General features: G+C 40.2%; 2 protein-coding genes across 2 annotated transcripts; both read left to right on the forward strand.

Annotated features, from left to right (window-relative positions):
• Positions 1–5,141: 5,141 nt before the first annotated feature.
• Positions 5,142–12,154, forward strand: Ifit2 (interferon induced protein with tetratricopeptide repeats 2). Its single transcript, XM_046450369.1, is given in 3 exon segments — positions 5,142–5,298; positions 8,327–9,569; positions 9,572–12,154. Coding segments are annotated over 3 exon segments (1,461 nt in total). The 5' UTR covers positions 5,142–5,272; the 3' UTR covers positions 9,764–12,154.
• A 7,742-nt stretch (positions 12,155–19,896) lies between these two features.
• Positions 19,897–25,033, forward strand: Ifit3 (interferon induced protein with tetratricopeptide repeats 3). The gene is made up of 2 exons (XM_046450267.2): positions 19,897–20,127; positions 23,504–25,033. Exons 1-2 carry the CDS (start codon positions 20,123–20,125, stop codon positions 24,960–24,962), a joined length of 1,464 nt encoding a protein of 487 aa, XP_046306223.1. The 5' UTR covers positions 19,897–20,122; the 3' UTR covers positions 24,963–25,033.
• The last annotated feature ends 582 nt before the right edge of the window (positions 25,034–25,615 follow it).

Consider the following 25,615-nt stretch of genomic DNA (forward strand, 5'->3'; position numbering starts at 1 on the left):
ATTAATTAATGTTCTCCTTAAGAATCATTATTAACAAAGGTCCTATTTGATTACAGGAAGCTCTAGGACCAACAAAGTAAAAACATAACCCTTATCCCATGGTGCAAAGATGAGACTAAATGTCAAAAAGAACTTCCCAGAGGATGAAGCAAGGTGTTTGGAGAACAATGGCAGGGTAGTTCCTATCAGATGACAGAACCAGGGTCAAATCAAGAAACTTTCACCATTGCCAGGGTAGTGGATCATCAAAAGGCCCATCCAGCAGAGTTTCATCACTACCATAGACCTAGAATTTTTCCACATTCTCTTCAATTGGGTGTGTTTCTTGTTATCCTGCACTAGCACTGCACATAATACATATGAAATAGCTAGTCTTATCTAGACTTTTAGTCTTTTTTTTTTTTTGATTCTTAAATCTCCAGACCACAAAGAATCTTACCCAGACCATTGGAGAGGACAGTGCCTCACTTCACAGATCCCTGACCACAGGCTGAGGGCAGTGATTGCCTTGATTCTGGATGGGCTCCTTTGGCCAAGGTCTGAGCATGTTCTATGTTTGGCAGGAAGGGTACACGTGGATCTTTAGAGCAAGAGTAGGGTTCTGAGGTAGAAGCAGCACATGATCCACCCAAGCCAGTACTCATCTTCTGTGGCTCAAAGTTGTCACTGAGAGGAATCTTATTCAGGAACTACATTTCTCATCCTCCCTTTCTGTGTAGGAGAGAATATACTAACTCTTCTTAATGGGATATGAAAAGAAGTGTTGGAAGAAATCTGAATTCTTGGATCATTGCACAGACTTCCAGCTGTCCAGGAAAACCAACCTGGGATGGTCATATGAACAAGAGCATCTTTGTTATAGCAGCTAGCCTTATACCAATTTAGGAACCCTATGAGAGCAACATTTTTTCTCTTTTGAGCACTTTTTCAAAACTTGATTTTCCCCAATTCTAAAATATTTTCAGTTTGAGTTAAACATTCCAAAGCTTTTGGCAACAGAAGTATCCCTTTATACAGAGACGCTAATTCTCCTTCTGAAATAGTATCCTGGCCAAGAAAAAGGATAAAAAGAAAAAGAATGCGATATAGCAACTCAGTGGCATCCACCAATACTGACGGTTCTATATAGTCAATGCTCCACAGTAGAGAATAGACCACTTTTAAGTAAGTGGCCTCTGGCCCTAGAAGTAAATGCCATTCCCCAATAGTAGTGGTGGCAGTAGTATATAGAGATGACTCTCTGTTATTGGACATTTACTATGTGCCAGGCACTATTCTCTGCCCTTTATATACAGTGATTCACTTAATCTTCATTAAGCCTTGTATGGTAAGAACTGATACAGTTCCTATTTTAACAATGACAAAATTGAGGCTTAGAGAGGTTTCCAGCTGTATAACTCAGTGGCTGTTAGACCTTGGGCCCCTTCCGTCCCTCATATACAATCCTTACCCTCTCTGCTCACTTTCTTTTCCCATAGCACTTATCATATGCTATCTAGTTTATTTATTATTGTGTTAGTCTGTTTGGGCTGCCATAACAAAAAAAAATCACAAACTAGGTGACTTAAACAACAGAAAATTATTTTTCCTCACAATTCTAAAGGCTGAAAGTCCAAGACTAAGATGCCATAAAGATTAGTTTCTGGTGGGGCCTCTCTTCCTGGCTTGCAAATGGCCAGTTTGTCACTGTACCCTCACATGGCCTTTTGTGTGTGTGAGTGTGTGTGTGTGCACGTACAGGCATGGGAATCTCTGGTATCTCCTCCTATAAGAACATGAGTGCTATCAAATTAGCACTCATTACTTCATTACCCTTAATTATTTCCCTAAGGCTGTATGTCTTTATAGTTACCTTGGTGGTTAGGGCTTCAGTGTATGAATTTTGAGAAGAGAAGGGTGACACAATTCAGTCCACAACAATTGTGTTTATTGTCTTCTCTTTATGGTAGATTAAACTCAGGGAGACATATCTTTGTGTACGAATGTGTCCAGGAGCCTAGAGAGGTGCCTAGCACATTGCATATCATAAGCATTGGTTGAAAATATGAATGAAGAATGAGGGGGCTGGGGTAGTGGCTCAGTGGTAGAGTGCTCGCCTGGCATGCGCGAGGCCCTGGGTTCCATCCTCCACACCACATACAAACAATTAAACAAAATAAAGGTATAAAAAAAAAAAGAATGAGTGAATGAAATATCCCTAGTAGTCTAACAGAAATAAGGGTCCAAGTTACCTCTACCTAAGCTTATTTTCTTTGGGCTATTTGCTTAGGGCTACAGAGAAGTAAATTCATTTACTTCTATCACATTCCCAATCAAAAACTGTCCAAATATACTCTCAAAAAATTAACATTGAAAATGTCTTAGTCTATTTTGTGCTATATTTAGCCCCATTACCTTTGGGCCTGTGTCAGGGAAGTACAACATGATGGAGAAGGTGTGGCAGAGGAAGATGCTCACCTCATAGTGGCCTGGAAGAAAAGAAAAATACTGAAAGGGGGCAGAACCCCAATATCTCTTTCAAAAGCATGCTCCCAATGACCTAACTTCCTTCCACTAGATTCTCTCTCTCTTAAAAGTTGCACCATCTTCCAAAAGTGCCACTGCTAGAGACCAAGCCTTTAAAACATGGGCATTTGAGGGGGACACTTATCCTGACTATAGCAACTTTTACAAAAAGAATATGAATGAGCTGTTTTATTAACTATATCTTCTTAAAGTTTTTTTTGGAAGATTCTTTTAAATATGTGTATTCATGAATGAGTAAAGGAGTGAATGCTGAATCAGGTGGGAGCACGTTATTCACACATTACAGGTCATATAGGTGTGAACACTATTGGACTAGCCTCCAGTTCACTTAGGTAGACAAAAATCCTCACATAGATACATAACAAAAAGAGCATCAATTTAAAAACAATCTCAATAGAAAAGCGTAGTATTTCATTTCATTGAAGTAAAAGTTTTTTCATTAAACTTTCAATGTATGGTATGGTTCTCAGACTTTAGAATTTGCTGGGATTATCTGGAAGGCTTATTAATACATGGATTTCTGGTTCCATCAGTCTAGGAAGGGGTGTGAGAATTTGCCTTTCTAACAAGTTTCCAGATGGGGCTGATGCTGATTGCCAATCATAGTGTGAGAAGTATTGCATTTTACCTCCCTATAGCCAATGCAGATACTCATGGTGACTTTCCCCTTTCTGGGAACAGCAAGCAACTCCCCCTTTTTGAAACCAAGCTAAAATAGGTACAGTCCTAGGCCTATGGACTAGGGAAAAGATGCACAAATACTTGTGGTGACCAGAGTAATCAGAACTTTCACTAAATACATTTTTTTTCTCAAGTAGAAGACAGCTAGCCATCCTTTCCAGTTTCTACTTTGCAATGACACTCAGTGTTCTTGCACTAACAAGCTACAAGGTGCATCTCTATTGTAGTTGCCCTGTATAAGGCATGGGCCAGAGAGATTTCTGAAGGGTGAAAAAAGTTATCTGCAACCATTTCAGAGTGTACTGACCGCTAGTGTACTGACCTCTGTGCCTTTATTCATAATTTAAACATTTCTACTCAACAGTTACTCTTGTATGGCTTTTATTTATTTATTTATTTATTTTCAACTGGAGATTGAATCCAGGGTCTTACACAGGCTAACCAAGTGCTCTACCTCTGTGCTACATCTCCAGCCTTTTTAAAATTTTATTTTGAGATAGGGCCTTACTGTGTTGTACAGGTTGGCCTTGAAGTTGTGATCTTTCTTCCTCAGGCTCCCAAGTTACTGGGATTACAGATGTATGCCACTAGGCAGGACTCCATTAAGTTTTCTTGAATGCAAACTCCAACACCAAAACAAAACCCACAAGTGTCCCTGGTTTCCTATTTCAGCTTTCTTCTATACCTATTCGTTTTTATAAACAAATACTAGATTTTGTAAACAGAACTAGAACTTGTCATTTATGAGTGAGGCTTAAAAGTTAAGAGTTTGCAACTGGGATAGGTACAGCTGTGGATCCTAATGAAAGGGTAGAAGACTTTAAGAAGCATAGTTTCTGTTTCTACCCTGACCTAAGCAGAAAATCAAGACAAGTGACTTTCTCTAAGATTGAGTAAACCACCTTTCTGACTCAGTTTTGCTGGGAAGTATGTATCACCTTTTCTCCGTGCCAAAGGCATCTGGTGTTATTACTTTTGTCCAAGCAGGACAAGAATACTTTATGTAAACTATAATCCTTTTGTGATTTAGAGTTGTTTTAGTCAGCTTTTTCCAGCTGTGACTAAAGGACCCAACCAGAACATTTTTAGGAGAAGAAAAGTTTCTATGGGGGGCTCGTGGTTTCAGAGTTCTCAGATCCATAGGTGGCTTGCTCCATTCCTCGGGGCTCAAGGTGAGGCAAAACATCATGGAAGAAGAGTGTGGCAGAGGGAAGTGGCTCAAATGATCAAAAAGCAGAGAGAGAGAGAGAGAGAGAGAGAGAGAGAGAGAGAGAGAGAGAGAGACTCCATTTATCTCTTTGATTAGTGATTTTAGTTAATAATTACAATAAAAGCTAGCATTTAGTTATTAGGTGCCAGGCACTATTCTAAATTTCACGTAAACACTCTTTTAATTGTCATCTCACCATTATGAGTTGGTAGCAGTATTGTTCCCAAATTGCAATCAAAGAAACTTAGGCAGAGACATTCAATAATTCCCCCAAATTTCATAGCATATAAACGGAGACTGATTTCACATGCAGATAGACTGACATCAGAGCCCATGCTTTGAATCATATATTCACTCATTTAACAACTACTTTTTGAATGTCTGCCATACCATGCACCGTGCATATATTAATGCAGGGACTGGTGTTTCACAGTGGCAGTGAACGAAACAGACTAAAAAGCCCTGCCCTGTGGCTGGCAACTGCTCCTTACAGTGGCCTGTGGGTCATAAGCATGAGGGTGGATTTACATGGTAATGATGGGGACCGGTACTCTGTAAATGTATTCTTCTCCACAGTGGGCTCCCAGGATGCCTTAGATCTAGAACTGATCATTCTGACTCACTGTAACAAATCTGGTTCCGGAAAGCTTGTTTATTACTCAAGATCATTTCTCTGCAAAGAGTCCTGATTTCACTTTCCAGTTTCAATTTCTCTTTTGTAAAGTCAACCGCAGAGAAACAGGAAGAGTAACTGCCGGCTTGCTGTTATATAAGAGTCTCTCCAGCGTCTATCGGAGGCAGAGGAGGGAAGTTTCTGAAGCGCACAGCAGCCTGAACTTGCAGCCCTTCAGCACAATGGAAAACTGCACGGCAACCACCAGGTAAAGTTTCGCCCCTCTCTATTCACACTGTAACTGTGTGATCACATTTGAATGCAAATCCTAAGCAGCCTTTCTCCCAAGCAAAACCAGTTCTGTTTTCTTGAACGGTTCCTACGCCTACACCTCGATCTCTGTAGCCGTTAATCTGTTTTATCTGTAGCTGTTAATCTGCTTTATCAGCACTTGTCGGATTACTCATAAAGCGGCACAAAGTCCGGTTTCCTAAGATCTGCAGGAGCTGAGAGCTGAGGTCAGACAGAAGCAGGCAGAGATGTTTAATTGGGCTGGAGTCTTCATGTCATGAAGATGGGTCTGGGGGATTTGCTCTTACAAATTATCCCTCTTTTGTTTCTATTGGAAAGGATTAAGTTGAGGGCTTATAATAAAAATATTATTTAACAAAAGATTTCTTTTCAGTAGATATTGATGAAGATGTATTCAGAAGACCAACCTCACTTCCTGCTGAAGTGAAAGTTCTTTTAATGGCCCCATTCATCTCACATTTGTACAGGGCTGGTAACTAAACAGAAATATTTTACTCCTCCTGTGCCCTACGCAAATGATGGATTAGAGTATGAATTGAAGATGGGATGAGTGGAGAAAAGAGTCCTCACCTCTAAAATCCTCTCCTAGCCTAGAAACATGAGATTGTCGTGAAGAGAAAGTGTTAACTCATTGGGAAGGAAGGGAAGCTTCTGTTTCTCCAGTTTGAGAGTAGGGTGGAGGAGAGTTCTGGAATCCAGTGCTTGGTTCCTAGAAGATGCACTGACTTCTTCTGTCAGGCTTCCAATCTCTGTCTTTGAAATGGCACTTCTCTGCTAGTCTATGTATCTGCTTGATAAGAAAAAACGGGGGGGGGGGAGATTAAGATGTTTATAGATTTGTTTCTATGGTCACCCAGAATCTGTATGAACTTTATTCTTATTTTTTAGGATTTTATCATGGACTGACCTTAGAATCTTTTAATAACTATACATAACTATCAGTTCCTCTTTTCACTGTACTTGATTTTTTAGTTATGGGCTCTTCCCCCTGGGTTTTGCCACTGTGCTCTTAGACAGTAGTTCTCAAAAGGTGGCACCACCTTTCTCCATAGAAAAGTCTTAACTGGGCTTCTCCAGAAATCTCCACCATGGCTGATTTTAGGACTGTCAGCAAAAGAGTCTCTACAAAAGAGTTCAATGCAGATAAACTTTCTATTTTCGTGTTGCCCTATCTTACTTGGTCACTGGCCGGGAAGAAGTCAGCACTCCAGGTGCTGGGCACCCCCTTACTAGTTTTTCACAAATGTATCCAGTATAGTAGTTTGTAGAAATGTGCAAAAAAGGCCTCTGGCCTTGAGCTAGGCTTCACAGAGATGTCTACATTTTTAAGATAAGTTACCCAACTGGGCTCCATGGTAACAGCTGGCAGGGGGAGGAAAGGAAGGGGAAAAATAGCTCTCCCCTTCTCAGGTGCTGTCCTTGAAGGGTTAACTTGCCCAGAACAGTGAAAGAAAAAGCTGCTTTTATGTGAACTTCTGCGCCCCTCCCCTTACATGCTGGGTATAAAACTCCCTGAACTTGGGGTTCAGGGGATTGATTTATTACAGCAAAAGCTGTGCCCTCTGAACCTGGCTGCAGCCAGATAAAACTGTTTCCTGCTATCTTCGGTGCCTTGCCTGGTCTGTCCCTACAACATTCAAACTTGTGCATATGTAATAATTAACCTCAAGAAATTGTTAGAGGCAGATTCCTGCACTCAACTCCCCACAGATAATGATTTAGTAAGTTGAACTGAGGTTCTAGGGTGTGTGTTTCAATCAGGCACTCAGTGACCCCCATAGCCACACTCCTTATTCCTATTCTAAGAGGAAACCCCAAGTGAGAAAAATAAGATTCCAAAAGAAAACTAAAACAGGAGATGCAAATTATTAATAGATCAGCTCTGTGAGACATGTTAAGCTTAGAAACCACCAGTCTAAAAAGTAGAAGGGGGGAGGATTATACTTTATTCCAAAAGATATTGCTAACATATATAACAATAATATTAAGAGATAGAATGCTATAAAAGCAGAGGAAATGAGAAAATATTAAGAATAATTGCAAATAATTTAAATGGTTAAAATAGAAGATTCAACAGCAAAATAATGAGAGCATAAACTATCAAAATAAAATAACAAAACAAAACTAATTTGACAAAAGCTCAAAAAGTTTGGATAGAAACTTTATTAAGGATGTACTAAAAGCTGAAATGATTAGAGGAAAGTAATAAGGTTTTTTTTCCTAAGGCAAATTAATAAGAACTAAGGAATTAAGAATATAGAAGATAAAATAGAAGCAAATTTTAGAACAATATCTAAGAAATTTTCTGGGCCCAATGGTGCATGCCTGTAATCCCAGCGGCTCAGGAGGCTCAGATAGGAGAATTGCAAGTACAAAGCCAGCCTCAGCAATAGTGAGGCACTAAGCAACTCAGTGAGACACTGTCTCTAAGTAAAATACAAAATAAGGCTGGGGATGTGGCCTAGAGTTTCCCTGAGTTCAATCCCTGGTACAAAAAAAAAAAAAAATCTAAGAAATTTAAATCAGCACTGCAAAACAGGGTCCCAGAAAGAATAGAAAACTATGAAACTAAGATTTCCAAAATACTAGGTAAAGATGAAGAACAAACAAAAAGCAATTAAATAGTCTTATGATTTCTTTTAAAACTATCTAAATAAAATTTTAGTCCTTTGCTGAAATCAGTTTCCAAAGATTTTGCAGCCCTGTCAGAATTACCTAACTTGGCTTTCTTCTGGGAAAACTAGCCTCAACTCAAACTGACCCATGTCCATCTCTGTAATTCTGCTGTCCATTGTCACCAAACTCCTGCTTCCTCATGTAGAAATTAACACATATGCTGAAACATTGGAAGGAAATTTTGTTCTTCTTAAATTTATGTTAAAATAGAGGAAGACATTTTATTTGCTATGATCCCACTTCTTGACAGATGATTCTATACTGTGTCTCAAAGTGTCCATCTTTCTTTCTTTTTTTTTTCCCAACAGTGAGAGCACTATGGAATCTTTGGCAAACAGCCTACAGCAATTAAAATGCCATTTCACCTGGAACTTGATGGAGGGAGAAGAGTCCTTGGATGAGTTCGAGAACAGAGTGTTCAACAAGTGCGAGTTTCAGAACAATGAATTTAAAGCCACAATGTACAACCTATCGGCCTACATAAAGCATCACAGAGGCCAACATGCAGCAGCCCTGGAATTCTTGGGGAAAGCTGAAGAGTCAATCCAGGAAAAGTATCAAGACCAAGCAGAGATCAGAAGTCTGGTCACCTGGGGAAACTATGCCTGGGTCTACTATCACATGGGCCAATTCGAACTGGCTGAGAGCTACGTGAACAAGGTGAAACACATCTGTGCAAAGTTTTCCAGCCCCTACAGAATTGAGAGTCCTGAGCTTGAGTGTGAGGAAGGATGGGCTCGGTTAAAGTGCACAAAAAATCAAAATGAAGGAGCAAAGATGTGTTTCCAGAAGGCTTTGGAAAAGAACCCAAAGAGCCCAGAAGCCACCTTTGGATGGGCCATTGCGAGCTACCGTTTGGATAACAGGCCACCATCTCAGAACTCCATTGAGACCCTGAAGAAAACCATGGAGCTGAATCCACACAATCAGTATGTTAAAGTCCTCTTGGCTCTAAAACTTCAAGAGGTGAATGAAAAGGATGAAGGAGAGAGCTTAGTTGAAGAAGCCTTAAAGGAAGCTCCAGATGCAATGGATGTATTGTGCACTGCAGCGAAGTTTTATAGAAAAAAACCTGACCTAGATAAGTCTATAGAACTGCTAAAAAGGGCCTTAAAACACACGCAAGACAATGCCTACTTGCATTTCTACATTGGGTGCTGCTATAGGTCAAAAGTCCTTGAAACAGGGAACAGAAGACAGAATGAAAATGTCTGGGGAAGAGAGGAGTTACAGAAACTAGTAAGACAAGGGGTGGATCACTTAAAGAAAGTTGAGAAAAATGAAAATTTCCAGCATATCTGTAGCTATATTGCTGCTCTCTATGCAATAGCAGGTCAATATGAAGAAGCAGACCACTACTTCCAAAAAGAATTCAGGAAGGAGCTTACTCCTGTGGGTAGACAATTGCTCCACCTGAGGTACGGCAATTTCCAATTGTATCAAAGGAAATGCAAGGAAAAGGCCATCCACCATTACCTAGAGGGTCTGAAAATAAACGAGGAATCAAAGGAGAAAGAAAAGATCAAAATCAAACTGCAAAAGATTGTCCAATAATGACTTTTCTAAAAAATGAAGCCGATTCCGAAGCTTTGCAGATCTTGGCATTGCTTCAGGAGTTGAATGGAGAAATGCAAAGAGCAGATGAAGACTCTGGGAGGGAGATGGACTCAAAGCTTCATCCCTTCAGACAGAGAATGAGATACAGGGACTCGGTGCCCATAGAGCTTCAGCTGGCACAGGGCTGAAAGCCCTCCACCACATTGTTATTCAAAATAGTTAAATGACTGGTGTGGCACAGCATGGACTAAGACACTGGCCATAGACCTGGATTGGAGTTATGGGAGAACTCTGCTGTGCCATCCACAGCTCAACTCCATATTCATTCTCTCCGTGTCTCTCTCCCTCTCCCTCTCCCCTGCCCCCGACTCTCTCTGCCTTCTTCCTCTTGTTCCCTAGGCAATACTCAATGTCAAGTGTCCATGCAGCATGAATTCCATTTTCCTGTTAACCATGGTAGAAATGTTGTTTGAAAAAAAGTGAGAGTAAAGACCAAGTCAAATCCAGAAGGGGCCTGTCTAGGAGACCATCAAGCAGCCACAGTTCAAGACTTTCAGGATGCCCGTGGGAAGATTCTGCCTCCCATCTGCCCTCCCTAAAATTGTAATACAGCATGTAAATAAGAAAAAGGAATTCTGTACCAAATGTGTCATTTAGAAACTGAAATATACAGTTCTTTAAGACCTCTGTGGAAAAGCAAATGTCTCACACAGGATAAGCAAAAGAGAGAGAAGGGAGTGCTGGTTTCTCTTTGTAGATTGTAATCACTGAAAGAAATATTTACTATTGAAACCACTGTTAGGAAAATTTCTTTGTAATTGCTTTCTTCAAAAATGCCTTGCTGAACTCAGGTTTGAGATGATAGGAGAGCAGCTGAATAGAAGAATAACTTAGTGACTAAAGGCCTAGTGGAAAGTCTTAAGGAATTAACATTGACAATGAATGGTGGGATTTTTTTTTTTCCTTTAAGAAATATTGCATATTAGGTGATATAAACACTTCTTTTAACTCTGAAAATCTTCATAAATTTAAGTTTCTATTAGAATTTGTGATTAAACAATTAAAACGGTATGTAAAATTCAACATTTTTTTAAATTAAAAATTTCAACTACTGGAACAATAGTTCATGTGTTGAAAATATATATATTTGAGATCATCAGTGTACACAGTTAAAATTTCTGAAAAAAAGTCATAGGTTTTATTAACAAATAAATTTGAGATTAGTGTTCTGGTTTATCTGAAATTTGGTTGTATCTTATGTCTTTTTATACTTAACTTCTGATAAGTAAAATATTGTGCTGAGTATGAACTGGCCCCAAATAAGCTACACTAGTCTGATATCATAATCACAAATAGAACAGCCTTAGGAGACGAGGGCTTCTATTTATACCCATCACCTACCACATGCACACATGTGCACACAAACACCCTGCCCTCCACATTGACAGGGTGTGGGGTGCTGTCCGTTTCTCTGTTCAATCTTGTGCTTTTTGTCATATTCTCTCTTCCAACCTCTATTATGAGAGATGAGGAAGTGTCACTAATTCTGTTTAGTCCTGGAGGCAATCCAAATATGTGTTGGAGTTTTCCTTATTATGTAAATAATAGAAAGAGACATGAAGCCCAAAAGTTTCTCTTCCTTTTCAAAAGCTCTCTAGTGGAAAGTGCAAGCCATAGAGGCACAATGATAAACTCACTCCATCAGACAAGGGGAAGTTTCAGCTCATTTTACCTAAGTAACTGATTATTTTGTCTGGTCCCCAGGGAAGAAAACCAGGCGTGTTCTTGATGAAAGGCAAGACAGAAGACCATTAAAACCTGTGTGTGCTAAGGAAAGTTTATCAGGCATGTGTAATCTTCTTATTGCATGTCACATCCCCAAGCCCTTGCTGAAACAGGACCCTGAGAGGGTAAATGGGGGAAAGGGTAGAGTAAAAAAATAAATAAATAAAATAAAGGTATTATGTCCAACTACAACTAAAAATTAAATACTAAAAAAAAGAATAAGCATTATTAATGTAAAATGTGCCACCTCTTTGGAAAACCATTGCAATCCTCAGGTTGTTCACCAAATCCATTCCCAGATACACACCTAGGAGAAGTGAAAGTTTCCTAGAGGAAACTTGTATTGAACATGAATATTCATGACAGTCAAAAAATTGAACCCATCAACTAGCATATGGCTATCTTAAATGTGGTATATCCATACAATCAAATTTTGGGGGCAACTAAAACAAGTTAAATACTTACTGATACATGCTAATAAAGCATACATGAACCTTAAAATCCTTATTTTTAGTGAAAGAAGTCAGACACACAAAGTATTATATGATTTTGTTTGTCTAAAGTTGGCAAAAATAGATTAGTAGGTGCCTAAGGCTGGGTGTGGGGAAGATTTAGGATGATAGCTAAAGGGTACAGGGTTTCATTTGGGGATAATGAAAAATCTTCTAGAATTGTAGAATTGTATATTTTAAATGAATGAATTCTATGGTGTGTGAATTATACTTCAACACAGCTGTGTTGAAGAAATGATTGCTCGTTTCAAGTGTATAAAATAAGAAAACTTTCTTTTGTCACCTTCTATTTATTATTGCTGCTTTAAAAAATATTATATAGTGTCTTCCTTATTGCTAGCCTTTTATTATTCTTGCAACCAACCAGTAAATTGGATACATTCTATATTCTGTTTTCTGAGTATGGGTATAAAAATATAGTCCTGTCTGATTTTGTATTTATATGCCCATCCCTAGAAATCATTCACCTGCAAATGAACACACAGGAAAAATTCAAATGCGGAAAAAAATGTGACTTGTAAATATAAGTTCAAATGTATGTGAATTAAAAAAAGTATGTTATATAAGTTTAAGAATAATATGAATGTTTAATTAATTAATATTCAATTCTTTGATTGACAAATAACACTGTACATATTTATCATATATGACATAATGTTTTGAAATATGTATACATTTTGAAATGACTAAGTCATGCTAATTAACATATGCGTTACCTCACATACTTACATTTTGAGGTGAGAACACTTAAAATCTATGGTCAGTGATATTCAAGAGTACTGCATGTTGTTACTAAGGATAGTCACCATGTTGTACAATAGATCTTTTGAAATAATTCTTCCTAGCTTACAGAAATTTTGTTTCCTGTGGCTAACATCTCCCCAACTCTTACACCACCAGCTTCTGGTAACCGCCACTCTATTCTGCCTCTATGAGTTCAACTTTTTTATCAACATATAAGTAAGATCATGTGACACTATGTTTTTTGTTTGTTTCTGTGCCTGGCTTATTTCATCTCCCATAATGTCCTCTAGTTTCATTCATATTATTGCAAATGATAAAATTTTCTTTTTTTAAAAATGTTTCATACAAAACCCAATAAGGAGATATTCTAAGAGGATTTTTTTCAAAGAGCCCTATAATCAATTTAGATTGATTAAGAGCTGTTTTTCAGGCTGTTTCTGAGGCCTCTGTTTTTCTCTGTTGGATCTCTGCCATCTTTGTAAGTTACCAAACTTTGTACCTATCTAGTGATTAAATTGTTTTTTTGTGGGACTGGGGAGTAAAACCCAGATCTCATTCATGCTAAGCAAATGCTCTACCCCTGAACTACATCCCCAGCCCTAATGACTACAATTTTAAAGCAAAAACAACAAGATCTTTATTTTCATTTGTATTCTTATGCATATAGTATAGGTATATGTTTGGTATGTTTTGGCAGCATTTATATTAATATAGGTGTTTGTATAGCATCTATGTCATACCAAGCTAAACTAGGGTGATCACAAATTGATGAACTGTTTCTACAATTTACATGATTTTAGTAGATTTGGTAAATAAATATTAGTATTCTCCAAGTAGACATTTCTATGGGGGTGGAGGTTGCTGGAATAACCCTGGGGTCTCAACATAAGCTAATGGCATGTTCTGCCACTGATCTACAACACTCAGCCCTGGTCAGATTTATGCACATTAAATATTGTACAATATACAGACACACAATGTGTTTTTTTTTTTTGTTGTTGTTGTTAGGTGTTCAGAGTCACAAAAGTTGAGATATTTTTAATTAAAATTGAGAAAATCAAATGACCATGCTGAAAGGAGTTAAAAATGTTATATTAATCTTTAATTATGTTGTAGAGCATGCCTGCTTAAGTTTCCCGAGTCTCTTGAAGAGCTATACCCTTAGTCTGAGTCAACTAAATGAAACAATGTCTATTCAGTGACTACCTAGGTCACTTCCTAATAAGACAAAACATTAAAACAGTCATTGCTTAATCTGGGTGTAAGGTCAGGCAGCGGCAACCATAAAGAGGCAGATTTTAAAATGCTGCTGAATGAGGCTTTTTGTTTGTTTCTGTGCCTCTCAGTCGGAGCCCTCAAACCAGCAGGTTAGGTCTGATAAGAAATGCAGGGTCCCTATGGGACTGGAATTTTTATTGGACTTAGGGCAGGAAGGGAGGGCTTGGGACAGGAAAAGGGGTTTTTAGAGTCCCTTATCCTACTGGAGTTTGTCAGGCGAGCTGGCTAAGATCCAGGATTGGCCAGGAGACCCTGCTGATTGACAGGCGGTTCCGTCAGTGTCTGATTGATGTTTCTTTGGCTCTTGGGTTACTTGGTGCTTTGTTCCTCAGCCACCTCCACTGACCTAACACTGGGTTTAAATTTATCCACTTTTGGCTTTGTTACCAGTGTAAAAAAGATGCTCAAAGTTGGTGATAATGATATAATTAGGAACACACAAATATACACCTGAAAGAAAAAAGAAAAGATAAAAGGGCTGAATAGTATTCCATTGTGTGTGTGTGTGTGTGTGTGTGTGTGACATTATCCTAATCCATGCATCCATTGATGGACCCTTACATTGATTCCATCACTTGGCAATTGTGAATAATAGTACAATGACCACAGGAGTGCAGATATCTCTGCAACATACTGGTTTCATTGCTGAGAAGTCATTGCTTTGTATCTGGCATCATGAGGCTCTTTTGAAGTTAGCTTTGTCTCCTTTCTGCTATAACTTGGTTTGGGTATGGAGCACCAGACTTAAAAAGAAAGGTTATTTTTCAAACTTCACTAGCATTTTTTTTTAAAAAACATTACCAAGATGAGGAAGATTCATGCCTATCTGGTGACTTGTTGAGCAAAACCATCCTTATCCCATTTTGAAACTTCATTTTGCCTTCCTAGACAGGCAATGTGTTGGCTTCTCCAACTTACCACGACTTTTTCCTGAGCAATTTCAAGTGTTTGGAATTGTACTTATACCCCAATGTTCACTTTCTTTTCTATACATCAATATTGGTGGAGTCAGGAAGTGCCAATGTAAGGGTCCGGCGAACGTCGGAGGAAGAGACCACCAAGAGACCAGCTCATGCAAAAGCAAAAGGGGTTTATTGAGGATCCAATCCAGCGCGCTGGGGCTCCGTGCTCACTCAAGAAGGGAGAGCAGCCCAGAGCCCCGAGCAGGGGTTGAACAGTGCTTAAGTACACTTTTTGGGGAGGGCGGGGACTTTACATACATCACAATCTCCTTTAACAAATCATCATACACCGCGGGAAAATCAAACAACAACTCTTAAACAGGATTAGTACATTCATTGGCGGGAACAGGTTGGGCGGGAGTAATAGGTCAGTTCTAAAGCGGGGTACACATTCAAACTGATTGGTTTAGGTCCTGCGATGCCTACTTGCCAAGCCATACAGGGTCCTAGGTTATTAAACAACCAGATGGTCAGGGGGAATATTTACTGGGCAGTTCCGGGTATTGTCCTAACAGCTACAGGAATTTCAGGTTTTGCGTGTAGCATAGGAACTTAACAATACCTGGTCCTTTACTTTTTAACTCAGGCCTTGCAGCTTAGAAACTTTACAATGCCCGGTCTTTTACACTTTAACTTCAATTTCTTTTACCCTTACACCTAACACTAGATCATTTTATATCCTATGCTTCGTAACCTCTTCAATGTGGATAGAAGTAGGTGATAAACCCAGCCTAATTCTCTCTTAAGATCAGGAGCCATCTTGTCAAAAGTTGTAAAGGATTCATTTCTGTTTTCTGTAAAATATTAGGATTTCTATTTGGCCTGGACGTATTTTGATGTTTTAAACTTGCTTGAAATGCCTGCCCATGCCTTGAATTCACCCATGCCTTGAACTCACCCATCCCTGGCTTTCCCTGACCAGATAACAACCCTCTCTGAAACCCTAATGACGCCTCATAAATTCTGATGTTGGGATCTAAATTTACTCCCTAAGTGTTGAACCATTTAGACCATTGACCTATTACCTGCCTTGGTATTATGCTTGTCAAAATCCTGTTATCTGTAAGTTCTCAAGACACCCCCCCTTTTGCAACTTTTTGTGCTACAAAACTGCCCTCCTAGAGAGCTGGAATACTGTCCTCTAACCCAAGGATTTCAGGAGAGACAGTCCCAGCCCGACTTTAATTTGATTTAAAATGGGAGTCAGTGGTCTTTTCTTTGTGTTGTGTTTTAACAGTAGGTTGGGCTGCCTAAGGACTCAGAAAATGCCTAAGCTGTGTCAGTGTTATGAAGAAGGCAGAGTTCTTACTGATGCATGTGATTTTAAATATTTTTGTTGCAATTTGAATGAAGGGTGCACTTCCCTTTTTATGGCTTCTTTTGAAAAGAGATTTTCTTATTATGTCAGAATAAATTTTATTACAGTCTTTGTTTTCTACTAATAGAGAAAAAAATAATATGGAATTTCTTAACTCCAAAGAATATTATTTAGTCATATGCACTGTCATAAATACAGTGTTAATTCATGAACATTTCTTCAGTCAGGATAATTCTGTTACCACTGTTGACCAGTGACGAGTCCTTGCTTCCCCAATGTTGAAGAATAACACCAGAGAGCATGCCGAGGCAAGGTCAGAGTAGAAATTAGAAGTTTATTAAAGGACAGCAGAAAAGACTTCTCCCGGAGGAAGAAGGGGACCCAAGAGGTGGAATCCGTTGAAGTGCGGTTGTCTCCCCTTTTTATAGTTTTGGTGATGGAATGTAAGGGGGAAGGGTTGGGACACGGGTGGGCCAAACAAGTAATCTGGGCAGGAAGGACTTCATTATCACTTCTTTGGGATGGGCTATCTCCAAATCTGTTGGGGGCTGTTTCCTGGGTTCCATTAACATTTCTTTGGGGTGGACTTTGGCCTAGGGCCTTTCTGGGACTTCATTAACATTCCATGAGTTGTCCTGCGCTTCCTGGAATCATTATCAGCATGGCCTCCATTTTAAATTTCACTCGATATGATATTAGACCCGATTTACCTAACTACACTGACTACCTAATTTTAAATCTGGCTTCAATTCCTGGATATTATTCCAGGATAATAGAGTAAATGTGTAAGAAGGGCTCACTTCATGCTTTGAGCATAACCCTTACTGCTCTGTGGCTTATTTTAAAATTGACATGTTTATTTGTTGGTTTGTTTCATTTTGTTTTTTCCTTTCTCTTCTTCCTCTCCCCCTAGCTAACTATGGTTGGGAAACAGGATTAACCTTCCCATCCTGGGCCACTGAACCTGTACATGAGGTCACACACTACAAGGAGTGAAGGAATCCAGGCTTCAGGACTGGCCCCAGAAGTTCTAAGAAATGGCTGTCTCTCAAGGCTACAAGTGAATTATGATCCATGTCAGGGCACAGATGGAATATAGCTTTGGAATCACCTTTTCAAAAGCCCTCTATTTCCCCTGACAATGAGACTCACAGCCTCTAGAACAGGAGTTCCCTGTGTTTCTCTTTTGCTAGCAAAGTAATAAAACTTCTTTTTTCTTTTTTTCAGAACTGCCTCCTCATTATTGGATTGGCATCAGGGACAAAGACCAAGTTTTCAGTAACAAAAAGAGAAGTGAGAAAATGAACGGTTGGTGTTACTGTACCAGATGGTAACTTTTCATTATGTTAAAAATCTACTGTACTCTGGTAAAAGGAAGACTTTGATAAGGTTAGTTAATTTGCTTTTTTTCTCTGATCTAATCACTTCTGTTGCTTAGATCCTTTTTGCACAACAAAGTAGAATCTGTCTCTAAAATCAGCACTCTCACAATGCACAAGGGTTCAAAATACAATTTCCTTTTGATTTGAGGGAAGAAGTCAAAAGAGAGACAAGTTCCTCTTGGACTGGATGTTTAGGATTGCCAATCCCACTGTTGCAGGATTAAGCACTGAGTTTGGAGTATCATAGATCCAAGTCCTTTTAAAGACATATATTTATTGTGTATATGATAAATGAAGTCTTCTAAAACATAGGCCAAAAGCAAAGGCTCATCTTACCTGGGTCAAAAGATAGTATTCAAACCTTTTATAAAGATGTGTCATTTTAGTATTAAGAGGAAAATAATTTGTTAGGTAAAGCAACCACTCAGGATTATGAAACCAGAATTAGACAGGCAGTCAGTGTGGATAGGTAAATTGAGTTAGGTCGGATCAAGAAGGCCAATTTTGAGTGAGTCCAACAAGTTGGAGACTGTACTCTGAGGGATTGAAATGTTCATTCCTTCAGAGCCCTTCCTCCACCCTTATCAAGATAACTTGCCCCTGCTCCAACCTGTTGCCAAGGTAACCTGTCCCAGGGATTGTCCCTCCCTACAGTGAGGTAGAAGGTTGTTAATGTGTCCTTGGCTACCCCATCCTGCCCTTCCACCTTCAGCCCACCCATTTCCCACCTTTGGGCCATCTCACCAAGCATTCCTGGGCCTAGTCACGTATGCAGGAAGAAGAAAGATCAGAGGGAAAAGGCAGGAGAACAAAGGAAGCCTAAGACCTATAAAAAGGGCAGAACACCTCACTTCTTGGGATACCAGGATACCAGCTATGGCCCCCTTCTCCTTCCCGGGAAAGGAGAAGTCTATGTTACCCCTTTTTAAATAAACCTTGCTTTATATGCTTGCCTCGGCATGCTTCTCTAATGTTCAAACTTCAACATGTGGGGAAACAGGACTCGTCACCAATAACCAGCGGGATATCACAGACGGGTCCAAGTTCAGGTTACTTTCATGGGACGCAACAACAATCTCTAACTTTGAAATGCAAGACTGTTATTGATACTGGTGATGAGAATCAGTCTGAGTCCTGTTTCCCTGATGCTGAAGATTGAACACCTAAGAAACACCAAGGCAAACACAGAAAACAAATTTTATTTAAAGGACAGAACAGAGAGAGACTTCTCCGCAGACAAGTGGCCCTATAGTTGTCTGAGGAAGGGACGAGGTGGGGGTACCCTGCCCCTTTTATTTCAGATTTCCTTTGTTCTCGTGCCTCCTCCTTCCCTTCCTGGATCCTGAGTACTGACTAGTGACCAAAAGGGGTGCTAAAAGGTGGAGTGATCCAAGGACAGGAACTGCAGCCCAGGGGTACAGGCAGGAAGAGAGTGGCCAGGATACATTCATTAACAACTCTTAGAATTACAGGCTGGGAGGAAAAAAATCCCCTGTAGGCAGGTAGCCTTGGCAATAGATTGAAGGGCTGGAGGAGGGGAAATGCTTTGGAGGCTGGAGGTATGAGCTTTTTATTTCTTCCTGAATCAGCCCCCATTTTCTGACCCAATTATTCATTACCTACATTGACTGTCCTTTTGCCCTGCCCCACCCCATTATCAGGCTACTTTTGCTAACCAAGTGCCTGTGTTTGTGTAGCTTCAGGACAGAAGAAGCCTTACTTCTACCTAACCCACAATTCCTTCAAACCTGTAAAAAATCTACTTCCTGGGTTTTTTGGTGGATATTTACATCATGCCTGGGAAATGTCCTTAAAATTTTAGAAAGAATCTCTTAGGGCAATGTCACTTATTCAGAGCTCAAAGCATAAATATATAAATGTATCATTTATCTGTTGATTAAACAATAACACATTTTAGAACTGGGTAAGCTAAACTACTCAGAGATCCCTCTAGTGCTCGGCCTCCTATACATGTAAGGGGTAAAATGGAAAGTCAGGCTCAGTGATTTGACTCCTGGAAAATTCCAGAACTAACAACATGAACCCAGAAATTAAACCCAGATATCTGCAAGCAAATTATCTCCCGTGAGAAAATTTCCTGGATGAAACTAATACATATTTTTTTAAAAATATAGTTTGGAATTTTCCTTCATATTATACGGTCCCAGAAACCCCTACATCAGAATCCCTCAGAAACTTTATTAAACATGCACTTTCCTGGGCTGTTCCCATATTGATGGTCAGACTCCTGAAACTGCTTTCTATTCTTGCACACTACAGTTTCAGTTTCAAGGCTTTGAACAGTGTGCTCCAGCTGAGTTAAAGCAGTGCTTAGTGTTAAGTTTCTTTTTCTTTCTCTTGACTATTTTAGGTCAGTTTCACTTTCCAGTTTTCTCTTCCTGTTTCATAACAGCTATTTACTCTGCAACAGGGAGATGCCCCAGCTGGAGCACTCCCCAAGCCTCACCTCCCGGTTTTATAGCTCCAAGGCAGACCAGGAAGATTTCAGAAGAGCAAATCAACCAGGTTCCAGCTTGTCAGAACTGTGGAGAAACAGATTGCAGTCATGAGGTCAGTGAAATAAAGAACCACTCTTGCTCTTGAATGCAAATTGTAAGCTGAGCTTCTCACTGTGCAGGGAACTTGTTGTTCATAGGTTCGACATGCCTTCACTAGTTTGGACCTTTATCAGTTTTTTGTTTGTTTTCTGTGATTTTTTTTTTCTGGTGTAAATGCGAAGGTTCTTTAAGTTTCTAGACCTGCTCACCAGGTGGAGCTGGTAGCTCGAATGAGACAGAAATTTTGCTAGACGGAAGGGTATTACTCTTTATGGGCTTTCCTGTCATTGTGTTGTTTGAAATGACTAAGGCAGAGCCTTTTTTCTTGTGATTTTCAAAGGAAGCATTTATTTTCAACAGGTATTGTGAAAGATGGAATCAGTATTGCAAACCCCACTCCTGTAGACCTGAAATTGATCCGTTCAAGGTGGAACATGGAAGAAACAGGTCTTACAGATGGGGAATTGTTTTTTGTTTTTTCATTTCTTATGTGAAAACAAAGCCCATAGCTTAGAGGTTTTGATTGCTGTGGTAAATGCTGGTGAGTAGCAGAAAGTAATTTCACCTCAAAACCAATAATGACTTAATCTCTCGTTTCATGCTGGTCTGATCTCCAGGGATGGAAAGCAGACTAATGGCTGCCTTGTGATGGAGTAGGAAGGCACACAAAGGATCTCTGGGGAATGATAGAAATAGTCTATAGGGAGTCTACATGGTTTACAAAGGTATAAACATTTTGTCAAATCATACCTTTAAAATAGGTACATTTTATGGAATATAAGTGCAATCTCAGGTAAACCTGATTTTTTAAAATGTATGTAGACCTGCTAGAGTTGTGTCATTGGTAGAGGCTCAGGGAGAACAAAAAGAGAAAGAAAACCACTTTTCCTACCTAACAGCTATTGATAGACCCAACCTGATCTTTTCTTAAAATTGGGAGCCATCTTGCCAAAAAGCCATGAAAAGATAATTTCGGCTTTACTATAAATTATTGCAAATTCTGAACCTGCTTGGAATGCCTGCCCGTGCCTTAAACTCACCCATGCCTGGCTCTCTGACCAGATAGCAGCCCTCTCTGAAACTTTAGTGATGCCTCATAAATCTTGGCCTTCCCTGGCCAGATAACGACCTTCTCTGAGGCTCTAATGACCCTCATAAATTCTGATGTTGGGGCCAGCAAAAAGTGTAAACTACCATCAGTGTGATGCTTGTCAGAGTTCTGTTATCTGTAACCCCCCTTTGTGTAACTTTCTGGGCTATAAAGCTGGGCTGCAGGAAAGCTGCTGCGGCTGTCTTGTTCCCACAGTTTTGGGAGGGAGAGGTAGCCCAGCCGGTCGAAATAATAAGCTTGCTTTAATTTTATTTTAATTGGAGTCAGTGGTCTTTTCTTGCATCCTGGTCTAACACTATGTTGGTAGGATTGAAAGTTGATCGCTTGGGGAGGGGGAGGATCCTATTGATTATTTAGATCCTATTGATTACTGGAGGAACCAGACAAGGAAGAAGGAAAGAAGAATGCTCTTTATGGTCATATCTGGGCATGGAATGTGTGCCAAGTAGCTCAAGTTACCCCTTTCTATATTTTGTGCTCTTGGTCAAGAGTGATGTTAGTTATGTCTGCATGAGTAGGGTCAACCAGAAGGCCAGGGCCTGCTCAGCATCTTGATAATCAGCCTACACAAGAGGCTTTGCAAGGTACTGTGCTTTGTCGTGTCTAGAGCCATTGACTTGAGGTCTGAAGGTAATGCTCTGGACTATGTTGACCTGAAGTCCACATCAAGGTTCTCTGTAGGGACAGAGGTAGATTGGGCTGCCTTTCTGTAGCAGTGCTAAAAATTGCCAAAGAGGGTGCATGCCTATATCCCAGGTACTCAGGAGGCTGAGGCAGAGGTGTTGCAAGTTCAAGGCCTCATCCATTCAGTAATACCCTGTCTCAAAATTTTAAGACATGAAATTAAAAAAAATAAAATAGAAAGGGCTTGGGGTATAGTTTACAAGTGGAGTACTCCCTGGGTTCAAGATCAAGTAGTATCAATAAATTTTAAAAAAGAATTGCCAAAAGGGAAAAATCAATTGGGAAAATGCCTGGCACCTGCCAGCTATGAGTATCCTCCAGATGGAGGAACCCTTATTATTACAGACAACTTATGTTCCCACCACCTAGGCCAGAGACTTGACTCTGGGGCCATCCCAATAGACCAGGTTCTACCACCAGCTACTTCCAGAGACATGAGTGTTGATGAAGTAAGAAAGTAATTTATTTATTCAGTGTGACTACTTAGTGAAGCTGGGGAGACTAGTATCCCAAGGCTGATCTTTGGGGATATTGACAAGAGTTTCAGGTTTGTATAGGGGAAGGAACAAAAGTGGGTCTTGAAGTATGCACCGTCAAGCGGTCTTGGTTAAACTGGGGTCTGCATGATCATTATTTTGAGTCTGGTTCTGCAGGGAAAGTTGTCATTGCTTGAGGGGGTATTTGTTCCCTGACAAGAGATGATGATTCCTGCTTAAGGTGACACTCTTGGTTTGTAATGGCTCCCATTTAGGGGAGAAGTCCTATCATGAGCTGTTTTGCCTGCAATACATGTTGCTCCTGGAATCTTGAAAATATTTTAGTTACTCATACCTTGGTGTCTTCAATCTTGAAGGGGGACAAGAGAGATGAGGTAAATTTATGACTAGTCAACCTTCTACTACCAGTTTTTTGACAGACATTTTGTGTGTGTGTGCTGGGAATTGAACCCAGAGGAACTTAACCACTGAGCCACATCCTCAGCCTTTTTTTTATATTTTATTTAGAGACAGGGTCTCACTAAGTTGGTGAGGCTGGCTTTGAACTCATGATCTTCCTGCCTCAGCCTCTGAAGCTGCTGGATTACAGGCGTGCCTCACCGGCCTTAAATGATTAATGTGTCTAGAGTTAAGAAGGAATTGAATCCAAAGTTTAAAGTAGCAAAATTAAAGCAGAGATGCCAAGTTTTTCCTCTGCTTTTAGTTACCCATTGGACAACTGCAGGCACCTCCAGGTTTCCTCTTCCTTAAATGCCTATGATGCTTCCTGCATTGTATGTATGCAAATGTGAGCAGAGAAATCCCCAAATGGATGGGAGGTAGGAGGATGGGAAGGATGTTCACTTAAGGCAAAGCTTGCTTCTTTAAAGGGCATTTCAAGGATGGGAAACAGACAGTTGGAAATGACAGCCTCAGAGTGAAGTCTTCCTAGAGCTTTGTAGCTCACAGTGTGGTCCAAACTAACATCCCCAGGAAGGTTGTAAATTTTCAATCAGATATCTAAGCATCTTGTGGCCCAGTGAGGTTTACATATAAAATTAACTATCATAATGTTTGGCAGGTACACATCATAGTGATCATGTACATTTTCTTCACAGTGAGATTCCCAAGAATTCCTTGGAGAAAATTCTTCCACAGCTGAAATGCCATTTCACCTGGAACTTATTCAAGGAAGAAAGTGCCTCATGTTATCTACAAGACAGGGTGTGTAATCAGATTGAATTTCTAAATGCTGAGTCCAAAGCTACAATGTACAATTTGTTGGCCTACATTAAACACCTGGATGGTCAAAACAAGGCAGCTCTGGAATACCTGCAGAAAGCTGAAGAGTCGATCCAGGAAAAGAACGATGAGCAAACAGAAATCAGAAGTCTGGTCACCTGGGGAAACTACGCCTGGGTCTACTATCACATGGACCAACCCGAAGACGCTTGGACCTATGTGAACAAGGTGAAAGACATCTGCGCCAAGTTTTCAAATCCTTACAGCATTGAGTGTCCTGAGCTTGACTGTGAGGAAGGATGGACGCGACTACAGTGTGGAAGAAACGAAAGAGCGAAGATGTGTTTTCAGAAGACTCTGGAAGAGAAACCCAACAACCCCGAATCCTCCACTGGACTGGCAATTGCAATGTACCGTCTGGATAAGAAACCAGAGAAGAACTTCTCTGTCAATGCTCTGAAGCAGGCCATTGACCTGAATATCAACAACCAGTATCTCAAAGTTCTGTTAGCCCTGAGCCTGCAGAAGATGAATGAAAAAGACGAAGCGGATAAATTGGTTGAGGAGGCTTTGGAGAAGGCCCCTTACCAAACAGATGTCCTTCAAAAGGCAGCCTATTATTACGAGAAGAAAGGTAACCTAGACAAAGCTATTGAACTGTTTCTAAGGGCATTGGAATCCACTCCAAACAATAGCTATCTCTATTACCATATTATGTGCTGCTACAAGGAAATGGCCATACAGATGCAGAATATAGAAGAACCGAAAGCCAGTGAATATAGAGAGAAGATCGAAGAACTAAGGAAATTGGCTAAAGACCATATGGATAAAGTTTTTGAGAATGGGTTGGGTCCTCTGGGTGCAACTTCTGAATTCACCAAGTTCCTGGAAGCAGAAAAATGTTATCAGAAGGTGTTCGGTAAAGAGATCCCTGAGGCCGAGAGGCAACCACTTCAACCACACTCTTGCAGCCTTCAGAAGTATCAGAGTAAGTCTGAAGACACTTCCGCTGTCCAAAATGGCTTAGAGAGTTTTCACCTAAGCAAAACATCAACTGAGAAGGAAGAGATGAAACATCCTTCACAGAGCACAACCGAGAGTCCACTTCAACAAAGTCTGCCAAATTCTTGGCATCTCCGAGGGTTAAATCACAAACTGGAGGGAAATCTGCAGCAGGCAGTGGAATGTTATGAGAAGAAACTGGGACACCTTCTAAGGGATGCTCCATCAGGTATTGGCCAAGTGTTCCTGTCAGCATATGGGCTTGAAGGTGACAGTGAAGAAATGTGCCAGGATGCAGGCAGCTCCACTTCCAGAGAGCGTCGGGACTCCTGAACTGAGGAGAGAAGAGGAAGCAGCATCAGAAGGTCTGGAAGATATCTGGAAGGGGGCAGAAGTCTGGGGAGGTGGGGTGGGGGCAGGGCGGGGGGCATGGAGGCACCTGGGGCAGCTTGCTTATTGCTTTCAAGTACATTTTGAAGAGTTGTTTTCTCCTGTCTGTCTCTCCTGACATTCCAGCCACACAGTTATCAGGTCAGCCCGTCTTTTAGCTAATCACTGATGGAAGCAGTGCTTCAGCTTATGCAATCCTGACTTGTTCTCAGTTTGTGACTCAGTTTGTCATGTAATCCCCATTCCTGTCCTTCTTGCCAAATGCTAACATGTGGTAACTGCCTACCAACAAAATCTGCAGTCTTCTTCCTTCACTCCATTTCCCATTCATCCTTCTGGGCCCAGAAGATGAGTTTTTGACTAACCCTAAAATAATCCTTACATCTTATTCTTAGCTTTAGCCGTGTATTTTTGTGTATTCTTGATAGTGACACTATGCTAAGTATGTATTCTTGACAGTAGTGCTACAATAAATCTAAAAATTTCAACTCAGAATAGTCATCATGTGATTTGTGTGACTCTAAGAAGGTAATACTAATCTAGGGATGATGGGTAGTTGCTAAATCATACCATGCTTTCTTAATGTTTTAACCCCT

The sequence above is a fragment of the Marmota monax genome, unplaced genomic scaffold, assembly GCF_021218885.2.
Source record: "Marmota monax isolate L192 unplaced genomic scaffold, Marmota_monax_Labrador192_F-V1.1 WCK01_AAM20220418_F8-fsc00004, whole genome shotgun sequence".
In the NCBI taxonomy this organism is placed as follows: Eukaryota; Metazoa; Chordata; class Mammalia; order Rodentia; family Sciuridae; genus Marmota; species Marmota monax.